General features: G+C 49.4%; 1 protein-coding gene across 1 annotated transcript in view; it reads right to left on the bottom strand.

The window, feature by feature from the left end:
- The window catches only part of LOC105283148 (uncharacterized protein KIAA0754), a 92910-nt gene that overhangs the window by 19060 nt on the left and 50360 nt on the right, over positions 1 to 23490 (bottom strand). Inside the window, exons 2-4 of the mRNA XM_026968487.1 lie at positions 22735 to 23056; positions 15057 to 15227; positions 14689 to 14802 (exon numbers count right to left, since the gene is read on the bottom strand). Of these exons, the coding sequence (XP_026824288.1) occupies positions 14689 to 14802; positions 15057 to 15227; positions 22735 to 22974 (525 nt within the window). The 5' untranslated portion in view covers positions 22975 to 23056. The remainder of the gene's footprint in view (positions 1 to 14688; positions 14803 to 15056; positions 15228 to 22734; positions 23057 to 23490) is intronic.

Raw genomic sequence — 23490 nt, 5'->3', positions numbered from 1 at the left:
CTTCGTTCTTCCTTCTTTCAGAAGAGAATCACGTCCTTTGCAAGAAAGACTTACGAAGCACCGATAATAGGATTATTACGGCACGTGCGAAATCTCGGCTACGTGCAGTCGAGGTCAGCCACCTTGCATAATTGACAATCACTATCGCGTCGGCCAAGCACGTCTCTCGACGATGCTGCAACCACTGGCAACTGCACGTCCCTCGATAAATATTGAACCGGCCGTTCACCACCCATGTTTTTACCACGAGCGATACTCTGCTACCGTGATTCTCCAAGGAAAAAAGCGCCTCTTACCCCAATTGCGCGCGAGTCAACGTTCCGCGAAAGAACTCGGCGAGAGAACTCCGCGAGGAAACCCTACGAGAGAGAAAACTCTTGAGGGCGGTGTTCCAAAATCCGAGACGGGTTTCCTCCGGCTACTGTACTATCCGGGCTCTCCATTTCCGATCACTGCCGCCAATTCGGCTTCCGCGGCGGAAGTTCCGCCGTGATTTTATAATACAAATGGAGCATTGCGGAGCGCGGCGTGGAAGAGTTGCATAAGCGGGCGTGCAATTGCCGATGCGGAAACAATCGCATCGCGGGCCAACATTTGTTTCGCGATCACGTAAGGGTTCTATCGCCGTGCGAGGAAGGCGATTTGAGCTTGCGGTTGCGGCAAATCCGGAGAATCCCATTCGCCGATATTCGGCGGAACGGCTCGCAATCTCGCTCGCCGGAGGAGAAATCGATTCCTCGATTTCGAATACGGAAACCGCGCGGCGAAAAACCCACGGCGGTTTTGCGCGAGCAAGACAACAAACGGGTCGAGGGAACCCGTAGCGGGGAGGGCTGCGAGGAGGGGCCGATAGAGCGCAAACTGGAGCGAAAGATGACCGTCGTGATCTACCGACATAAATCTGCAATTCGCCCGAGTTTCCTTCGGACTGAACGAGCAAAAGCGAACAAAGGGAGCAGGAGATTGCGACAGCCGCGGCAAAAAGATCAGTTTGTGATCCGTGAACGTGAGGTCTGCGCGGTAACGATGCGGTTTTCTCTCTCCTCCTCTCGTAAAGAGAGGAATATCTTGCAATATCTCGAGCGAACGATGAGACGTCGAACCATCACTTTCCTGATACTTGATTAAGCAACAGTCACGCTGATATCACGAACAAGAACAGATAATGGAATGTAATGCGGGAGATTTCCGGGGAAATTCGTAATCTGTCTCAGCGCGACAGTTTCCGGATTATTCCAAACCATCTTTCTTTCTCTTTTTTTCTCTCTAATGGACCGTGCTCGTTTGTCTTCCTCCTTGCAAAAAACTCATTCATTTACGAATGGAGTAGCATTTCACGGGAATTTCTATCCCGTGAGAATCTGCTGCGTGACAGAAAAGCAAAAGAAGCCCAGGGATTTTGAGAGAATTTTGCAATCCGTCGCGTAATCTCGATCGCGGGAAAAAAAGATTAACGAGCAGCAACATAATCAAAATTTTCTGTCACGCCGGTTAATGACGTGAAGCAAAGTTCTTCATTTTCCTAACTCGCAACTTGATTCGAGAAAACTCAAAACAGCTGAAACTGAAAAGAAAAAACGACTTGGAAAGCGAACCAATGTCATCACCTTCGCTTTCCCCATGTATAAATTGCATAATTCCTCGAATGTAGCGGTTCAAGATACGGAAATAAAATAAAAAGTGATACAGGAAGGACAGGAGTTGTCGGTTGAAATCTCGCGGGACCAATACCATGGAATGGCGTTTCGAAGTTGCCGTACTTGGCAGTTTCGGCGGGCAAATCACTCTCTAAGCGCATACCGAGTTTTCGAGAGTGTCAACCTTCGCAGTTTCGACCTTCAGCGATGCAGCGCGCTCGAGAGAGAACCGTGGACCTCATCCACGAGAACGAGAGAAGAAAAACAACTCGAATGGGAAACTCGTTATCGAGTGTCTCTCCATCGTGCGCGAACCGTCCTGCGGTTTTCAGAGACACGTCGGAGGCTGCCAGACAAGAAAGAAAGAGAGAGAGAGAGAGAGAGAGCGAGATTTCCACCTGGGAAATCACGCGACGCGACGTGCATCCGATCGCAATTAACAGACGAACTTTTAATGAAACCAAACGTTGCCGATCCGCGAGCGCGACTTTTTTTCTGTCACGAAGGCGCCAGCGCGGAAACTGCGAGTGGAAATTTATCGTCGCGTGCGGCCGCGATGGCAACTCGGTTCTGTCGTCCTAACGGTGGGATATTAATCAACGGTAATTAATGATCCATTTGCTGGCTCGGTTACTGCGATATTATTGTCACTATGGGATTCTCTCTATAATATTATTACTATATCATTATCAAGGTAAAATTATTAGTATTCATTATTATGATTATATTATTCATTACGCGAGGTCGCTTTGTAATATCGTGTTTGACGAACAGCAGTCAAACGGTAATCCCGCGGTCGCAGCTAAGCCTATCAATTAACGACTGCGATACTTGCGGATTAACGCGCACGTACGAAACAATCGTTTCGCGCGCGATTATCTCCGATTAACTCGCGCCGAAAATTTCGAGAGACATTCCGCGCGAGTTTTATTTCATTAACTTTCATGGAGAAGAGGCGGAGACCTTCACCAGCGCGATTATGGGGGTCGTTAGGTGAATCCCAGACGCGCCTAAAAGCCCCTAAAGACCGTTCCCCATTACCCGAGCAGGCAGCACTTCCGCGTTCGCGAATAAAAAGCGGAATCCCGCGTCGCGGTACCACTCGACATGCGCCTTTCCGGTCCGCGAGCTGCCGCGAGGATATCTCACACCTTCTGTAACAACGCTCGTAAAACGTAACGGAAGTAACGGCGAGCTTAGGGCTTGCTCGCCGACCGCATACGGCGTTTACACGGCGATTAAACGAAACGTGACCGCGAGGAGAAGCACGTGGGATATACCTGGGTTTCTTCGTGCCACTTGCCCCGTGCACGACGACAGAAACCAGAAGGACTGAGAGGAAACCGGGAAGGAGGTTCTCAGAATACGATAATCACGTCGTTTTGCGATAACGTGATATTATAATACGTAAAGGGAACAGTTTTCATATTCCAGGCGAACGGACGTTTGAGCTTGCTCACGATGCAGTTTCGGAGGCTGCGAATCTCTCGCCGGGGACGCGATTAGCGTGCGATCTTATGCAAATGCGGCGCGTCGGGATGCCCTTGTTCGTACTCGAGAGCGGATCGAACCTCGCGCCTACACGGTCGGCGAATGCGAAAAGCCCTGGTAGCCCCGTCGGTTGGCATGGCAACAGCTCCGAGCGTCCCGGCGTCGGGACGCTCGATACTAGACGACGACGGCGGTGGTGGCGGTGGCGGTGGCGGTGGCGACGACGACGACGCCCAAATCGGAAGGGACGCACGCGGTGAGCGCCAGGCGGGGCGCGGAAATTCGCCACCGCGGATTTCAGATCGCGATTCGCACGCGATCACCCCGTCCCAGCGGACTCGCCCCCTCGGACTCGTCCGCACGGGAGGGTACGTGCGTGAGCGCCGTGGGGTTGGCGGCACGATGGCAACGACACACTGCCAAACAACGCTGCGCGAAATGATAGTTCATTAAGCCGAACTTGTGGCCGTGGCTCGGCGCGTGCATTGAATCGATTTGCAGTATTTGCAGTAATTAATGGATTGGGCTACAAAATCGAGTGATAGCCGTCGAGATTACTTGCTGACTCGCAAGATGTCTAGAACTGCGGAACCAATAAGGAATTCCACGAGAAAACAATCGAAGAATTCGCGTATATTCTCTAGAAAATGTTGAAATTTGCAGCAGTAAAAATTAGTAAATCACGATTAGCGTCTATAAATGAATTTTTTGGGAATCGTGCTGGCGACTCGTTTGTCACATCTGTGCCAGAAATTGACTGTGACGAACCGCTACTGGGAGCTGACGCGTGAACTGGATCTCGATTAGGTGCGCGAGATTGCCGATGTCGCGCATAAATTTAATACATTTCAAAGATGGTACGAGATAATTTAACGTTATGGTACATCAACTCACACCGATATCGGTGTAATGTACTCTTTTTGCGTGTTCCGCATGATATCGCGCGCGTGTACACGCCACGCAGTCATGAGAAACGTTCAGTTTTATCAGCGCCGTCGTTGATGCATTGGCGTCATTAAAGTGTGTCAGGAAACTGACGTAAAAGGTATAAATAAGGGGGATGCTGGAGAGATGATGCGAAGACGAACAAGCGGATCGCATTTTAAATTAATGCGCAGATCGGCAAGCGGCTTCTCCGTTACAAGGAGGCTTTGCCGGGATCTTAAAACTGGCACACTTTGATTAAATTTATCGCGATTAATAACAAATAAAAGATGAAGTGGCACAACGAGGGAATCGTGTCTCCTGCGGGTCGTCACATTTAGGTTCATAACGAAGAAATGGCCCACGATGAGGCGAGCGATGTATTTTTCATCGTGCCCGACAATATCAATCTGTGTTTATGAATGCGGGCATATCTGCGAAATATCTTTCGCGCATTTGCGAAATTAGTTTTCCCGGCGTACACCAGTACGCATTTATTTCCTCGTTTCGACCCCTTGGTTCCCTCCTCCTTTTCCTCCTTCGCTCGCAAACTCTCCTTCCGGTATCGTTACGAGAGTAAATTGGAGTCGCCGGCAGGAGAAACGTCCGCTCTTTCATCAAAATATGAGCTCCTTCGTGGCTTATGGCGAGAGAGCGACTCGTGGCTCTCCTTTTTTTCATTTCTTTCTTCCCCGCGCTTCTCTGGGGGGATGCACTTGATTACCTACACCCTAAAGGAAAGCCTTCTCGAGAGGCGTGTACTGACAAAAATATAAAACACAAATGCGCAATTATTATCATTCATTCACGCGTTATGAATCGCATTCATAGTCGTATACAATAAAATTTCGGTGTAACGATTCGACCTGCACTTTTCCGAGTTCCGAGTTGAGAGTTCTAAATTAAACGAAATTGTTATTCGCAGTCGAGAGACTCTTTGCACTACCGTGCAAATGGATAACGCTTTTATAGTGAAAATTGGCCAACGTTTGTTGCCGATGCGGGCTTCCAGACTCGTTCGATAGAATTTTTTTCTCTGTTGACCGTCCGTCTCGTTATCGGCCACGACGAAGAGAACAAGCTATGACGACTAGAATCAATATTTGACAGGAAGACTGGCCATAAGATTACAGCCATCGATGAACGGCATCTCTCGTCGCAACGTGCGGAGAACACTAGAAAAATCCGTGAAAGCGTGCTGCCTTCTTGGACGGAAATTAATATCATATGCCAACACCCGTTATATATCCGATAATAATCGCTAAAGCGACGAAAGCTACAAAACGTTATCAATAAAAAAGTAAATATTGTATAAACGCAAGAAAATTAATTGTACAATCTCTTTTTCGATCACGAGCATCATTCTCGTAACGCTTCTTTCGCAAATGCATGTCCGGATTCTTCAGCAGCAATGCAAAAAACAATCGAGAAGAAAAGAACGACATGAAACGTCCGCCATCGTTAGCAGATTCCGCGGATAATCCGTTCAATCCGTGCAAACCTGATGGCTTCCAGGTACGTCCGAGAGAAGAGCCTTCGACGGTTCTGGCCGCTCGCCAAGCAGTCCTCGAGCCTGATTAGCTCGTAATTGCGTATTGTTTTCCCTGCCGGCAAAGTAAGACGGTGCCGAGCAACAGACGAAGAGAAGGAGACGATGAGAGCACAAAGGAAACGAGATAATGTCAAGTTTCGAGTTCTTGAATCCCGCAAAAGATTGCTCTCTCTCTCGCGAGTTAAGTTACTAGAGACTACTACTTGCTGCGACGATGACGGACGTGACCGCGAGATAACAAGACGATTGAACGACACCGGAATTATCCGGTTAGCAGAAACTGAAATTATTCGGGAACACTCAATTACTGCTGAATCACGAATGAAAATCGAAGCACTGGCCTGAAACGACGAGCGATGTCGCGTCGCACCGCCTCCGAGGTGATGGAAAAAGCACTCCTGATCAAATCAGGTCTGAAATTTAAGTGCACTGAGAAATTTAAGAATATTTGCGCGAGATATCGAGTATCAAAGGGTGCTTGTCGATTCGCCGATCGCCCGTGACTTTGCAATGGGGACATGAATGCCGACCGACGAAAATGTTGCGTGTGTGGAAAAGACGAGCATCGGTGTGCGTCTTTCACGCACGCCGCGGATCACCGAAAGGGTCGAGGGCCCGTAAGTCCTTCGAGCTCGGTCGTGGACCTCCTTTGTGTCCCGTCACAATAAAGAACCGCGGACCCTTCTCCAAGTTTCCTCTCCCGCCTCGCCGCCCCTCGCTGGGGGGTTTTTTAACGGAATTTCAATCGAGTACGAACTACGTTCGTTCGTGCGCGTTGAAAAGTGATCATTAGAGAAGTCTCGCACCCTCTCCTTAACTTTTCGTCTTTCTCGAGTTGTTAGGCGTCCCATGAATCTCGTTGGACGCTCCCGCGTCCGTCTTATGGTTCTCCACTCGATATTAATCGGGCCGCGGATGTAACGAGCGGATTCCGAGTTCCCTATCGCGCTGGGAAAAAACTTCCTTTCATCGACGAACGAGGAAAACAGCTTGCTCGCTTAATTTCCGCGATCAAAAATTGCCGGCCGCGGAGATTTCCCTTCTGCGAACTTTTTCCTCGTTCGACCAAGTTTTTATGATAATAGTCGAATTTAAATGTCTGCAAGAATTTTTCAGTGCAAGTTTCGCGCGAGATCGGCGGTTTGTACATTACCATGAATAATGGCCGGAAATAGCGACTCTCGGGGAAAAAGTTATGAAGACACGGGGAACCATAGCGTCACTTTGGACGTTTTCAGGATATCCGTGGAATTCACGGTAGAAGAAAGTTGGACGCGACAGTCGATCGAAGCGCGGTGTGTCTCGTCTCCGCCGTGAATCCGCGCGAGCTTCGGGCTTTCCGTTTCGAGCTTTTCATTCCACCTGTCGCACCGCGTTTCCGAACGAAAGCGCATAACTGGAGACGGAGGCGGACGATTGGCGAAAACGTAAGAACACCTTTCAGATGTCGGTATGTCACGCGTCACATGGCGCGTCATGCACGTTGCCTATTGTCGCTGCGACTCCGGCAGGAACGAGAATCGGGCAGAAAGAACGGAGAAGCACATTTCAAACTCGACGCCAGCAAACATACCGCCCCCATTTAAACGTTCTATCTTATGTAAGCTAACGCGGCTGCGACGTGTAAATACGTACGTTTACCTGAAAGATACAGTATCTTGCAGTGCAAGATAAATGATCAGTTAACAGCGTGCTCACACAATGTCTATTAGCACACGTATTTTTACACGTGACAAAATAAAAGACAAAATTATTCCCTATCCCTCTAACTTCTCAAACGGTTTGTTTAACCGAAGGGACGCTCTCTCTAGGAATTGCAGAAGGAACGAGGAAGTGCTCCGTGGTTTCTCTGAGGCGCGAACATGAAACCGCGGCGAGAGATGTGGGTACACGGATGGCAGAATCCGAAGGACCGTGGGATGAATTTCATCGGGACCATTAGGAATGAAATTGAACCGAGCCGGACACTACCGCAACGGCGAACGGCTTTCCGAAACCGGTTCGAGGGCCCTGAGTCCACCGGGACTGCCCAGCCACGGTCGCAACTGACTTACTCTCCCGGTGCGTCGACGAAACTGCACATGCATGCATCGTTGCATGTGCAACGCCGTGACGTTGACGGGTTTACGCGTACCAGAGGCGTACCCTGTCGTGTCTCGTCACTGATGGCAAGAGCTCTCTCGCGATCGTGCAACACGGAACGAAGGCAGGCCGCGTCGAAAGCCGATACTGCAGAATCAGAAGTAACTGTCCCCAGCAAACAGGGGGATTAATTGTGACTCGTAAATTAAAAGAGAAAAAAATGAGAAGAATTATTATTGAGTTTATCGCGTCACTAATGAAGCGTAAAATTTACACCTCTCGCAAACGCGATAATTAAAAACGATAATTAAACGTCTCGCTCGGAGACTCGCGAGTAAATATTTTTTCAGGCACAGCCGCAGATTTATTGTTATAATTTATTCGCATTCGCGCGGATCACACGCAGAGACGCTCGTTGTTTCAATTACGAGCGTGTTGCGATGCGATTCTCCATCGAGGTGCTTGTTCCGGTGCACGTTGCTCGCTCGAAGAAATATTTACGCGTCACGGCCAGCGACCTTTTGCCATTTCGTCCGAAAATAAAGTACGAACGAGCCCTGGCCCTTCTCTCTGCCGATCGTTCTCGACTCATGCATCGCGACCTGGCGCGCTCGTCAAGTTTACTTGGCAAAAAGAAGGAAAGGAAAGGCGAAAAAATGGAGTTTTCCGCGCGTGCTCGTGCGTTGAAACCAAGACCCAGACATTGTCTTCCCTGCAGGCTGGCCTTAACCCTCGCACAGGTGTTTTCTCTCTGTTTCGAGGGGTGAGTCACGCAAAGCTAAGCTGGGCTCACGAAGACCGAGCTCCCCTGCACTTTCTCCTCGTTCAAACCCTCCTGCCACTAATCTACACGCACGTATGCAATACACACACGCGCACACATACAACAGATGCACCGTGTGGTACTAATTAATACCACTCGGTAGTCTCGCATCAAAAGTCACACAGTCGAGCCAAGTTCGGGGAACGAACGAAGAGTGAATCGCGCGACCACACCCCGACACACGGAGCGGTATTGTGCGTGCGAGAGGGTGTCAATGTGGGAGGGAGACAACGTCACATTCATGGGACTTTGCTCCGTAAAGGGAGATGATCTCGTCTCCGTCGTGTCGAAGAAACTCCAAGTGTCTCGCTGTCGTCTCATCGATGGAAATTGCCGTTCGGCTGCCGCGACGAGCGTTTCCCGACACATCTGGGGGATCATCGGAATAGCTGGGCGGACTATAAACTCGAGCCGAACACCGCGTGGAGAAAATCCTGAATTGAGTTCCGGAGAGAAGTCGCAGGAGGCGGGGAATCATTTAATTGAATGAGCATTCCGAATTGGCACTCCGAAGCGGAGTACACGATGTTTTACTGATGAACATTGTTTCTCTCTGTGTGCAAGTAAGAACCGCTTAACGACTGCATAAGATGCAAACGTTTACATTGCAAAGTTCTTACATTAAGAGAACGGAAATGGTTGTTTGCGAGATTCGTAATTGGGTACTGGCAGCAGGAGCTGCAGTTACTTGTCGATAACAAAATTGTAGTTACACGAACGATAACAGGAGACTAATTATTCGTTGAATGCGTTGCGACAGCTCGATTAATGAATTCAATCGAGCGCTCGTCCACGTCTCGCTGCGACTGCGCTCCGACTCGTTAACGTCTCGTTATCTGCATAATTTGCTGGCAACGCGATCGCGATACGGGTTAAAAATAACCGGTCGCGATATTTATTATCCGCCCGGCGCCGTAATTCACGCGGCGATATAAATTCGTTTAATCGGGTTCCTCGCGTGGCCGCGCGCTTTTATCCTCGCTCCTCTGCCGATGCGCGATCTCGCCTTTAAGATTTTATGCGACCGTAAATAAGTCCGTAACGACGAGCGAAGCGCCGGGTGGGAAGGCGAGTTCCTCGATCGCAAGGAAAACGAACAGGAATGCGATCCCGCGATTTTCAAACTTCACGAATCTCCGTGAGTCTTGCGTAATCCTCTCGTGAGCGTCTCCGTAAACCTTCTCCTCGCAAACGTCTTCATCTTCATTCCCCTCCCTCCCGCCGATCTCCCGGGGGCGATTCCTTTTCCGCGACGAAACGACACGTTGTAGGTAAGCGTATCCGGGAAGTTTGGGCCATTGAACCGTGCCGCGGGCAAACACAATGAGCGACAGACGTAGACAGACACGGCCAGTGACCGCGGGTACACGGTACCCGACCCGGTTCCCCGATTTGCCCGTCAGATACGTGGCGTTTCCCGTAGGAAATTGGCCCAAGGTCCGTGACAGAGTATCAACGTCATGTCGAGTCACGATCAATCATGATATCGACGTTACGAGATATCATAGTCAGCGACGTTGCACCGGAACGACGCGAAGGGACGAAACCATGAAGGACTATATCGCGAAGGAACACATCGGAGGACGACGTCGACCAATCGCTTTTATCCAATTTTATCGCCATAATTTCGTGGACATCCACGAGGGTATCCTTCGGTGTACACACGCACGCAAGTGCGCACGCACTTGCATTTCCATTTGGCGTGAGGAGGAGCGTAGTCGGCAGCGTCTGCAAAAATGCCCCGCACACGCAAATCCGAGTCGCGACGACGCGCTCGACGGAGGGAACGACAAGGGAGAGACAAGGTGGTCGACCGCGGGAAACAGCGTCGCGTGGAAAGATTTATCGGGGAGATATCAGCGGACGGTCACATCGCTTTTGCCCCGTGCGAAAATAACTCAGTTTCACCTTCGGCGAAAAGAGATTCGTAAGGTAAAACTGCTCGTAAGAACGGCGTGGACAAGTGCGAAGCTCTGCGCAAAACGCATGTTTTGCAGACGCGTCGACTTAACTGGACGATTTAATCGCGCATCTTTTCATTAAAAAGTAAGATATATATATAAAGAGATATGTCTGCAGATAGACGAGATTATTCTGTGTAATGAATGCCAGCGAAAGAAAGAGAGCTCCTCGGATCAATGGACTAAATAATGAGATTCCATCGTTAAATGAAAACGACCGAAATTTTACACGAAGATCCCACGATTACATCATCGGACTGACCCGCAGTCTCACTCTTCCGACTTAATCTGATTGCATTATTTCTGTTTATCTCGACATTCCATCCATATGACACATGTATCTCGTTTGAAATTAATTTTTATGGAACGTCAAGTAATACGATTACACCAGTAATACGACCCAACCCGCTTCTCTTCTTCTCACCGTGGACGTGGCATGATGGAGATGTGACGAATACCAGAGAAGGTTTAGACGCCTCGCCGACATAAGAATGCGTGAGGAGACAATTTAAGGGAATTAAGAGTTAATTGCCTTGAATTGAAAATTTCGCCGCCAATTGGGGCTGAACGAGGCGCATTACGAGAGAAATAGGAAAACGTGTCGGCGCAGCTGAAGCGACCCGAAAAAATCGTCTAATAGCGTACACATATACACACATATACATTGGACGAGGAAATATTCGCCCATCGCGAAAGGGCATTTAAACAATGAGCTTACCGCCCTATCAGTCGACATTAGCGGACATCAAACGCATTTCGCGTAAAAACGTGCCAACTATTAAAACGTCAGCGAGTCGGCAACGTGTCGGAAATGAATCTCCCGAGTCATCGGGAATCTTTCTTCTCCAGCTAATCACTCGAGAAATTCCAATCCGCGTGCTATGCGCTCCTCAACTGGCAAATGACTCGGGGAAAAAGAGGGAGAAAGAGAGAGATAGAGCAAGAGGTCATCAGCATGTCCGCCCGTCGCCCCGTGTCATAACACGCTCAACAATGACATCTCCTTATTACGATGAGCCGCATACGGCACGTTTGTGTGGTCCGTCGTACACCATCACTTGTAATTTCCTTAATGACTCGGAATGCCGGACCATTCGAAGGGAGTGAAAGTCGCGGTTGCATCGCGATGGTACCCGCTCGATCGTACCGCGATATGAAGATGGTCCTCCGAGACGTACTCTCCCTGCTGTCCACCGATGCTACATATCGGGTGTATCAAAAAATCGCGGTGCTCCCACGAGTAAGCTCGGATGATAATAGCTTGGTTGCTAATTAGAGGAAAGTGCGCGAGATCGCTGAACTCGTCAAGCTCGTCCACTCGGGGGGTGGAGGGTGCCGATATCGTGGCACAATGAATAGGAGCAGAACAGCTGCTCGGTTCACCAAGGCCACGTTAGTGTGAGCAACAAGAGAGAGAGAGAGAGAAAGAGTGCGCGAGATATCAGCTATAAATATCTCTCAGATTCTTCTACGAGAAGGCAGGCTTTCCGTCCGTGCCGCGGAGAGAACGCGTGTTTTCAACTGTCCGAATGATACGACCGCATCCATCACCCGCGGTGATAAACGACCACGAGAACGGACGTAAAAATGGTGCGCCGATAAGTTCGGTCCGATAAAGCAAAAAGTACCGTAAGACGGGGTCTATAAATAACGCGACAACGCTAATGAAGTCCCCGTCATTGCCACACCCCACGCAATCGAAAGAGGGGCTTTAACGACTCGGAATTCCGACTTTCATCAAACCGACCGATAACGCGGGGAACGGAGAAAGAAACAGCTCGATGCAATATTATGACAAAATCATGTTTCACATTTCAGATTTCCTAGTAAACCGTTTTACGACTTTTCGTGTGCCAAATTGACAAGACTCGATCGAATTCGGTGCGATATCGAGCCACGGAATATCGTCAGTAGTCCAGCAAGATGGTGAACGATTGGTACATGGCATCGAGATACTCAGCTGCAGGCCGTAGCCGGAGGCTGCGACGAGGAGCCAGGCAAGGCAACCGGCGGGGATAATTTAACCACGCGCGAGAGGAGCCGGTTTTCCACGGCGGCCTATCACGAAACTCGCGCGCGGAGGTACGACGAACCGAGGGGATGAGTCACAGCGACTTCTCTCTCTTTCTCTCTCTTTACCCTCACTCTTTCTTTTGTTCTCACCCGACTCTCTGTCGCGCCGAGGTCGCGGCAATGCAGGAAAGAAAGGAGCCCACGGCCGTGCAACACACGCGAGTGCAGCCGAACCGTAGGTTGCACTCGCGGAGGAAGACGAAGAGGAAGGTGGCGGTGAAGGAAACAGCCAAGATCTCGCCTACGCGCGGCTAGCTCTCGAGATAAGGCAGCGGGAGACGAGCGGGACGGAAACCCGCGAAAGAAACGAAAGAGAAAGGAAAGGCGAGAGCCGGCACGTCCGCTACTTATTATACATCCGCCAGCAAGTGGATTTATCGCGAGCGGCCGCAGCGGGAACAGCCTGCATTGGCCGGAAAGAGCAACGAGATTCATCGCCTCCTCAGGGCAATTAGGCGCCCGCTGAGCTTTCGATTCAGCGGATTCAGCAGGTTGGCGTACGGCGGAGCGTACCGCTTCTTCGTCGTCGTCAGCGTTCTTCGCGTCCGATCTCCGTCGCGAGATACTCGAATTCGTTTCCTTGAAGTTTCTTCAAGCACGCGTTGAGTGAAGAACGAAATTTCTTCATATTCTCGCGTTGCACTTGACGCGTGGTCAAAAGTTTCCGCAGCGGTTCAATTGAGCACCCCGAGATGGATGCGTCGCGGTCCGCTCGCGATCATCGACGATCCATATCATCCCGACGTAATCGCGCTAATCGAGGTATAAAGCCGCACGTAACGTGGAATAGCTTGTTAAGGCTGCACGACGAAGATTAATAATAACGTCTCAACAAAGTGAGCTCCATCATTCACGGGCGTCGTGAAAGGCACGTCACGTCGTTGTAATGACTACGCCGCCAGCGTCACGAGGTACATACGTGAGCGCGGCTGCATAATACTTTATCATTTCCCTGCGACAATGATGCGATATCGGGACGTGCGTCCTCCTCGTTCCTCCGATTCCCTCTCCTTACCTGCATGTAATCACGCGAGGCGAGGAATCGAGCGTGATACCGCTCGGCCGAATAACTTTGTGAACGCGAGGGCCGCGCGTCGCGCCGATCATTTTTACCGTATAAATCTCCGATAATCGCGAGTGCCTTCGGAGATTTATCGGACGTCTCGAGGCCAATTAAGCACCCTGAAGCCCCGAGAACCCTTCGATCCGTGACGGCTATCGCGTGGCCGCTCGCGATTATCTCCGCGCGCGCAGGATCGCGCGGCACGAATTTCAAGCGAAACAAGCGTGCTCTAGGCACGCTTGACCAACCACGTGGCCGTTATTGGCAGCGGCCTCCTCGACACAGCCGGCTGAATCCGATTATTCGTTTGTTGGAAAAAGATCGAGGAAGTCCGAACGGAATCGACTCATTGCCGTTCGCCGAGTCGATCACCCGGTTTTTCGCGCGGCTACGCGCTCGCCTACGCTACCTTGTCCTGAAATTCGCACGAGAAGGGTGCGGGGAGGAGGGTAGATATGTGCATGACACATATTTCACGAGGGTCAATCGAGGCGCGATCGTTTCAGCCGCAACGAAGCGTGTTCGCGTCGGCGTAACGAGTGCCGCATGCAACAAAACGCCGTTACGCCGATAACAAGGAATGTCGAGCAATATCGACAACCGAAATTGAAAATGGTCCCGTTTTATTTTTCACGGGAGTAATCGCACTGCGGACGCGCACGCGGTACTAAAGGGCAACGCAATTAACACGGTTAAAAGTCGACGCGTGTGCGTGCACAATAATTATTTCGGGCGGAAACTTTTTTTCGCGACGGCGCGCGTATTTCTCGTGCAGCGAAATTATCCAAGTACGCGCTGTCGAGAGTTGAATCACGAATAATATTCCAATTACGAATATTCGAGGGAAACATTTCCGCGCGCAGCGCTCGTTGCGCAGCGGACAAAACATACAAACGCAATTCCGGGTCTCTGGCAAACGAGATTACTAACGAATTTCGCGAGCGCGGTGTAGCAAGTTGTACAGCGCTGACAATAGCGTGTTGTTTATTCCGGAAAACGCTTCATTTCCCCGGATACATTTTCAGCCGTACCGTTCCAGTTGGAGCAACAGCGTAATCGTTACGAGTGATCTCTCAACTCACCTCGGCGAGTGGCTCCTCCTTGGTGACGTCTCCATTCTTGGGTGTTTCTTCGCGGTTCGGCTTAGTCTTGTCCTTCTTGCTGAAGCTGATCGACCTGAAGGACCACTTTTTCTTCTGGAAACAAGCAAACGAGCCCGATAACGATCGGCAGACTCATCGCGCGTGATTACGCGTGATTGCTATACGTGATTTGCAAAGCTTCTCTAGATACTCCAGTACATCGACTGTTACTCCAATATGTGACTAATGTCTCTCGATACGCGACGCGACGAGAAATTCTTTTTACTTGTGATTCTTTGCTCCAAGTGCGGTTTCTGTTTTTTAATTGCACGTCTGGCAGATACGGATTACGATGTGGATCATTATACCTTATCCTTCTTTTTGGCTTCCTTATTGTCTGGAGAAGTGACAGTGTCCGGACTCGCAGGGGTGGCCTCTGTGGGCGTCGTGACCTCCGCAACCTCCGCAGGAGACTCTCCGGTCGACTCTTGCTTCGTCTCCTCGGCTTTTACCTCTTTTACCTCCTCCTGCTGTGGCTGCTGAAAGAAACAGAGATAAACCCTACTTTGAATTTTCGTCCTCCAAGACGTACGGCTAACGCTATGCAAATCAAGACCTTTCGTGATTTGGGCAATAAATATCCCCTTGTATAACGCAGAGACAGGAATGCGTAAACATGTCTCACGTTGCAACGAATATATCAATCATCAGGGTCATCAGATCCAATAATCGAGCGTGCATCATCGCGCGAAAATAGTACTCGTATCGAAACTGGAGTATTTTAATTTATTGTGATAGCCTTATGCATGCGAAAAACATAGACGAGGAAGAGACCGTAAAAACGAACGGTATCGCCCACAAGATACATTCCACGTCGTAAATTGTAAATCCAGTATCGTAAATCGATACCGCATAACGTCACAATGTACGACTTCCTGCGAGGATAACGCTTCCGAGTTCCACTATTTTATGTGGGATGATAGCACTCGCGCATCATGGCTCAGCTGATAGTCGTTTTCGACGTGATATGCTGGAAGTGCTCGCAAGACTGATTTCATATCTTTCTAATAATTTTGTAATCTCGTTATTCCCAATGAAAACTTAATGTATACAATTAATCACATTACCGGAATATTGATAAAGTCTTCAGAAAAATATTATCGATCATCAGAAAGCTGATTAAAGCTCGAATGATAATCCTTCGTTGGAAACATCGTCATCGTCGAATCGGCGTCATCGCGCTTCGCCAACTCGAGCTCCAGGTTTAAGCCTCGGTAATTCGCGCCGAAGTTTCAAACTTTACGGGATATAATCGAAAATCGCGTTACCCAGATTCTATAATCAACTACAAGCTAACTGCAACGCGAGAGCTGCGCGAGCGTGCACGTTTCCGTGATAATGGCTGAATACTCGCGCGTCGAAAGTTTCTCATCTCGCGTCCGGAAGTGCCGCGGCTAAACCGGAATGGAGTCGCTTAACTCTTTCGCATCGCGCCCGCAGGCCCGTTACTTATAAATAATATCAAACTTCCGTGAAACGGATTAGCTTTCTCGGAGAGTGTACGGCGCACGAGGAAGCCGGGCTTCTTTGTCAGGCTCTGAAGAGCCCTCGACGAGCTCTCTCGTGCCTTGGCGGCGAAGTACGCAGCTTACCAAACTCCCGAAGAAAAGTGCGGCCGACAAGAGCGCGTCGGCTCTCCTTTACGCGAAAGTCCGCCGAGGTTGATTAGATTTCGAGTGCCAGTGCCCTGGGACCACCGAGCTTCACATAGACACGACTGTGTCACATATACCACTCGAGACTCAATTACGACCAGTCAGATGAGCCCATTGAAGGCCATTGTAAACGGTTGAAGGAAGAGTAGGTGGATTATGATACTTCCATTAATGCAAACTGTGAACAGTTTATCATCACCGAGCTCGTTACGGTTTCACGATACAAAGCTGCACTCGCGCTGTGCGCAAAAGTGCTGGCTCAGGATGCCTCCTGCAAATTCACGAGAAAAGTCTTAACGGAAGACGCGATTGTGGAAAGGATGACACCGCGACGACGCGATCGTTCGCGCTAGCTGCGCGTAATTACGGCAGGCTCGCGGTGCAAACCGGCAGAAATGCTTCGTTAAGAACACTTCTTGGAAGCTGCTTGAAAGACGGGTCTCTCGGCATTGTGTCGCCCTGAATTTGCGATCTGTTATCCACGGGCACGAGTCGACGCGACGTTTCGTCACACAGCAGTCACGCGAACATCAGTTCTCCGTTCTCGAGATGCTGAAAATATCGCAATGATTTTTCCGTTTACTTGGACTTTTATTAGGCTTTTATTAGTTTTGATCGTTTTCCTCGCTCCGATCAATAAAATCGGTAGTCGTCGCGGCGAATATTATTCCAGTCGAATGAGACCACGCGAATTGCGTGTCGCAAGTCCGGGGGGAGGTGGCTGGTCGATTGTACAAACACACCGAGAGCTACTTTATTATCGATGCAAATACGCGAGAACAATTCCGCGCGTTTATCCGACGCGAATGCACAAACGCACGTACATTTCCACGACGCGATAAAACACAATCGCGATGGACGGACGGACGGGCGATCGAGCGAACGAGCAATGAGTACGTGATGTCGTTTAAGAACGAGATACAGATCGGACGTGGGCGTTTGCTGATTTACAATGGACCAAACGCGAGGCGCGACGTTTGCTCTGTTCTCGTTCTCCGCATGTCACAATTTCTTCCCCAACGACAACGGCGAGACGAGGCGAATCTTCTCGCCCGCATTGTATTATGTAAATGTCGGTTTATTTCTGCATTCATGACGACGACGCGTCTCGCAGTGCCCGGGTGCAAGGTGCGACGCAGGTACAAGACGGAAAAACGAAAGCAACACACGGAAAACCAGATCCGAGGGGAGACGCGCGGAATAGATTCCTCGGTGCATGCAATAAACGGGGTGTGATGGCACCGCATCTCGAGCGATTCACCAGCGAGCGGATCATTTGCAGACGCGAGCGAACGAAATCTTGGATCGCAAGGTTCAGTAATAAACCTCATGCGTTCCAATGCGTTCTTGCCGGTGCGCCATGATCCGTAAAGTGAGTCTGGAAGCTGAAAGCCTGGCTGGAGTATGGGATGCTGTAACGATCAGCTGTAACGAGACTGTTTCTCTCGACTGCGTTTTTCTCGCGTAACGCAAATGGACTGGCGACGCGCTGAGATTCCGTGCGCGGATAACGTTTCATTGAGAGGATCGATATATCGGAATCCAGAGGCCGCGCCGAGTTTATCATTAATTAATATTCAAAGATATGCAGTGCAACCTGCCGCGGCGGGTAAAGACGATCGCGGCGCGCGGCCGAAGCGCGCAATATCGGAATACGAAGGAATCCAGCGGGACGCAACGCGGGTTGGAAACGAAGGTCGAGAGCTCGCGCGAGATTTCCACAATAAATTCCGCGCCGGTGCGTGCATGCATACATGCATATATGTACGCGCACCTGTTTTGCGTTTCTGCGTTCTATAACGAATTCCCGAGCGTTGAGTAATCGCCAACGCGATTCCAACGACAAGCGATACCGCCCGCTGTGAAGACGCCGTGAGAATCGCGGAATACCGCGACCGGCGTTTAAGAGCTGCGAGATGCTCAGCTGGACATTTTCATTTACCGCGTTTCGATCGGTGGACTTAGTCGGGACCGCGCGAGTAGACATAATGTTGTTGGCACGACATTCGGACGGACGGACGGAGAAAATTCTCAAGAATTCAGGCGGGTCATAGCCGCAATTAGTGGCAGCGAAACAGGAGGAGTCCTGTTAATTAATAAAGCGCGTTCATCTCGAACGAGGCGCGATGATTCATCAAGGAAACGCGTCGAGAGATCATCGTGTACGCGCGGGATTAATTATATGTGAAATACTTGCTTGATTTCCGTACGATACCATTCGTCTGATTCATCGTTCAGGGAGAGGCCTGAGTCCACGTTTTCTTACGGTCTATGCTAATCCCGCGCGGTATTTAGTGATCACTAACGTTTCCAGAAAGCTAATTTGAGAGTGGAGTTTTAACGAATCAACCATTTATAGGCTATAAAAAATTTATTGCTTCTATTAATGCTTCGTAATATCCCATCACAACGAATCTATTTGCAGTCGAGCCACATTCCTTTCCTACTTTCCAGGTAATAATTATGATCTTTTTAAATCAACATTGTTTGCTAATAAAATTTCCTAATAAAAAGAATGGAATGCATTTCTCCATGTACGAAACTTTTATCACGCTATCAAGGGTACACGTAACCATCCGCTAAGCATGCCAAGGCCAAGGTCACGATCTACACCTTGCTTGTCATGGCTTATCGTGGTTTCGAGTGGGTCCCCTTGCCTGCCGGTCATCCGCATGCACCGGTACCCTTTTATCCACCACGTGTATACGTGCGCCCGATCGTATCGCAGTCTCCCATTGAAAAAAAGACCAGAGCAGCATCCGACTCGTCGACCATCCGCGCGTCGAATTAAGGGCAGGTGCTTCATCCGAACGAGCGGGTCGACTCTTTAAGCAGATTGCGCGCGAGCGCACCTGCCCCGGAGATTTTGCAAGATTGAGAATAGAGGCGTCGCCAGATGCACGAGGGAGACACCACGGAGAGAAGACGATGAATATTCATGAGACACGGCTGCATAATCTCGCACGTCGAACACACGTGCGCTCAAGCGCGAGCGGGAATACGCGTGGACCATCCTTTAGCGATGGGCGAGGATAAGCGCGAGCTGATAATGCGATGAGCACGGCGACGTCGTTATGTTAATGCGATCGATATGCCCAAGTCCGAATGTGGATTAAACGGCGTGGATGAAAGAGCGACCGACCGAGGGCATAGAAAGAAGAAACTCGTCGTCATCTCGTCCTCCTCAAGGGAATATGCAACCCATAACGGATCACGCTTTTTACGACATTGTTCTATCCTCATGACGCGAGTTGCTGACTTCGTTAGCGAAGCCGGATCGCGGGAATCCGCGCAAACGAACTCGCCGAGCGAGCAATGATCACGCGACCGATACTGGCGATACCGATCCAGCGATCGCAATCCGGCGATCGAGATACGCGCGGGAAATAGTAGCGCGACAAAAGACGGGAAAGGGGGAAGGCAGAGGTGATTTATTCGTCTGGGACAGTTAGGTATGCCCCATAAGAAGAGGCCGGTGAGACGCGATTACAGTTAGTCGCAGGAACGAGTCAACCGGAGCGAGTGCACACTGTGCAGTTGCACACTGTGGAGAGTTAGTCAAACGGTATCTGCTCGTCTTTTTGTCGAAAATTCAGCGGAGAATCTGCGCGCGACAGAGGAGCGCGAGAGAAGAGCGAGCTACCGGATTCTCAGGTAGACATCCGAGCGACGTGTCCACCCAGGAATTCGCGGATAACAAGAATCGAAGAATCGGCCGGCAGAATGCAGCGCGCAATGATTAGGTCCCCGGAAAACAATTGATCGAGTTGATGCGTGTTGTACAAGTGGATTTCTCATCGATGAGACAATAACGGCGAGATATGACTCAACGTGATGTATTAATCTGATCTGATACGCGATCTCTACGATCTTTCTGTAAAACATCTTTATCAGCGATGAGATATTGTCTGTTGTGCGAATGTGATATTGATCTTTGAAGAACAAAAGAGAGAGAGAGAGAGAGGAAGTATGCCAAGATACAGTGAGGAAAAGATGTTCACGCGAATCATCGAGATGACGCCTGAAATCGACACGAGCCGGCGGTGAGAGAGAAACAGGAACAACTTGTCCGAAGGGAAATGAAAGGAAGGAGCGGAAAGGAAGGGTAGTAAGGTGCGCTCTCTCTCTTTCGCTCGCGTGTATCGTCGTATCTGGTGCGTGACAGCTGCTGCCGAGCTTGCTCAATCGGGGAAATATCAAGTTGTGCCTAAGAGGGGAAGCTGTTTCGAGATACGAACCGTCGCACTTATGAGATTCGACTGGTGGCAACCGAGTGGAGGCAATCCGAAAACTTGGTGGTAGAACTGGATACGCGAAACGCGCTGCCAAAGTTGGTCGTCAATTTTCTGCGCCACACTGCTCAAAAGTTCAGGAATATAAATTGAAGAACGGGGCGAGTCATCCGGTAAGCATCGTGATCCGATCTCGTATGCGATCTCGTATAAATATATTTCGAGTATTAAATATTACGGAGATCGAGCTTCTTAGCAAAACGCCTTCGTGAAATCGAATAGCGTTCAAAAAACGACAAATTAGTCGTAAACGTATAACAGATTATCATCCGACTGCAATAAAGTCAAACGTAATCGAAAGAACTGGTTCGGCGGATTAGACGCATCGTAATGTAAGATCCTGATCGTGAACGTGAACGTAATTTAACTTTTCCCATCTGGCCTCTATAATACCAAACGCGCGCGACTTTCAGCGCTAATCCGCTACACTTATCTGCGACACGTAATGTGCAATTAACCGTGATCGTCTGAATAAGCGGATACCAGCTTTCCGTTTATATTACGTCTTACGTAACATCAATGATTATCGATCGTCAAGTCGCGCGCTAGGGCAATCATCGAGCAATTGCGACATAATGATGGTAGAAAGATGACTCTGGAGACCGCTGATTTTCGTGTTCATGAGTTATACCTCCGAGCAAACAGGAAATTGATCGTTATCGAAGGCGTTCGGCTCTTGGTAGCTAGCGAGGCAACGTTTCGCCTAGGTCATGCCCAGAATAGTCAACCCCGGATGTCGCAAGCGCGCGACACTTGACGCACTCGCGTGCTGCGTCGAGTCTGAATTACGCGGTGCTCTTTCACGTCCAGCAGGTGCTAGATTTCTCGGAAACGCGCCAAAGAACGGATTAGAAAAAGAATTAAGTCAAACAAGCCGCCAAGTACACGCAACTGCTATCGCTCTAATCTGCTAATTACTAAAGTAATCCGGGTCTTAAGTGCATGAAGGCGTTACACGAAAGCGAAGAAACGTTTGAGAATGAGAGAAGAAGAGAGGAAGAATCTTTAAACAAATACGAATCAAGGAAATTAAATGAAGCAAATTGCAATGCGCTTTGTTTTATTTTATATCATTAAGAAATATTTATTACAATATTATTACGAGTCTGCATGTTTTGAAAATCACAGTATCAACTTGTTTACAGTTTGCGTGCAAGATATCTTCAGTAATAAAGACGCCGATAAATATCATGAATATGATACATGAGAAGAAACATGGTACGTCTTCGCTTTCGACGAATCGATTAAGATTAATGATTCACCGGCGCGTGCAACCGGATAAATCGTCTCGACGTGATAAACTTCGGAGTACCTACGACTTTTACGAGCGAACGCGTGATTCAGCACGCGCCCATTGTAGCCGTCCGCGTAATTCGAACAAGATCATTGAAAAGTGCTCGATAATTGAACGAGTGACTCACCGGAATGCGATTCGAGACTGTCGACGCAGTGCACAGCGAGCGGAGAACGTGTCGATAAACGTTGCTAACTGAAACGCTAAATTTGCCTCGCACTCGAGGGAAATAATTATGCATGCGACTCGATCGTGTAATCGAGAAATAAATATCTCGCAGCCTGACATTACGCACTCGTGTATAATCATCCAAGCCGGAAACGCGAGTCAACATAGTATGGGCGAACTTGCTTTAATGACGAAAACGTGTGCTACCAAATATTAATATTCGCTTCGTAATGGAAAATTATCGGTCCAAACAGAAGGCCGAAGGAAGCAAATATTATTATAACGCCCGGCTTGAAATCGACATAATCACTTGTGCAAACAATTGACCCTCGACGGCTAACACGATTTCGAGATAATGCGAGTGAGGCTCGGTGATACGAACCAGGAACTTCAAGTCAGTCAAGCGAACTTCATTCGCTTCTGACCATCAATATTAGCTTTTGAGCCGAAACATCGAGAGGAACAGTTAAACAATATTTCACGCCTTTACGCGCTTGATTATCGCACCTTCCAGTAATTTTTTTCTCTTTCGAAACGCACAAGCTGAACGCACGAGATGGAGAGCAAAATCACTCACCTGCTCCTTCTCCTTGTCCTTCTCGGTAGCTTCATCCTTATCCTTCTCTTTGTCCTCGGTGGTGTCGGTATGCGGTGCTATACCGTTGGTGGTAGGTTTCGTGTCGGCCTCCTCGATCCTCTCCAGTTTGCCATCGCCAGGTGCGGCCGCGTCGCCGACGACGCCTCCTTCGGCGGGTATTCCCTCCTTCTTCGGCGTCGTCGTTATGTCCACAGACCTCTTGCTCTGTCTCGCTCCCATGGTTGCTGCTTACTTTCACGTGTACCACCTGTCTCTATCTCACTTGCCTTCTGGGTACCAGGTGGTGTCCAGCTAATCTGTCCTGCGAACAAAACAAGAGGATGGATTATTACGTTGCAAATATTATCCACAGAATCTTAGCAAATAAAATCTCCTTGAACGCTACATAGCAATATCAACAATCGTATCTTTACACTTTACGTCGGAACATTATGAAACAATTTGCAATCTCGTCCTCGCGTTTTCTGGAGCATTATGCGAAATCACTAATGCGTTCTGCACCGTAACAAACTAGAACTATCTGAAACTCCTGCGAAACTGAGCGAGAGAACTCGAGAGAGCTCGAGAGAGCGTGGGCTGCTGAATCTGACAACGGGAATTGGACGCGGGTATGCGCGTTTGATTCACGGCAGTTTCGCCGCGGATAAGATCATCCGCGTTTCGCGATGCGCCGTGAATCGCAACCTGCTGCAACGCCGTGCCGTCAAGACAACGCGGGAGCGACTTTCACCATAA

Source organism: Ooceraea biroi, chromosome 3 (assembly GCF_003672135.1).
Source record: "Ooceraea biroi isolate clonal line C1 chromosome 3, Obir_v5.4, whole genome shotgun sequence".
Classification (NCBI taxonomy): Eukaryota; Metazoa; Arthropoda; class Insecta; order Hymenoptera; family Formicidae; genus Ooceraea; species Ooceraea biroi.
Note: the sequence above shows the minus strand (reverse complement) of the source record. Positions and strands in the feature narration are given on the sequence as shown.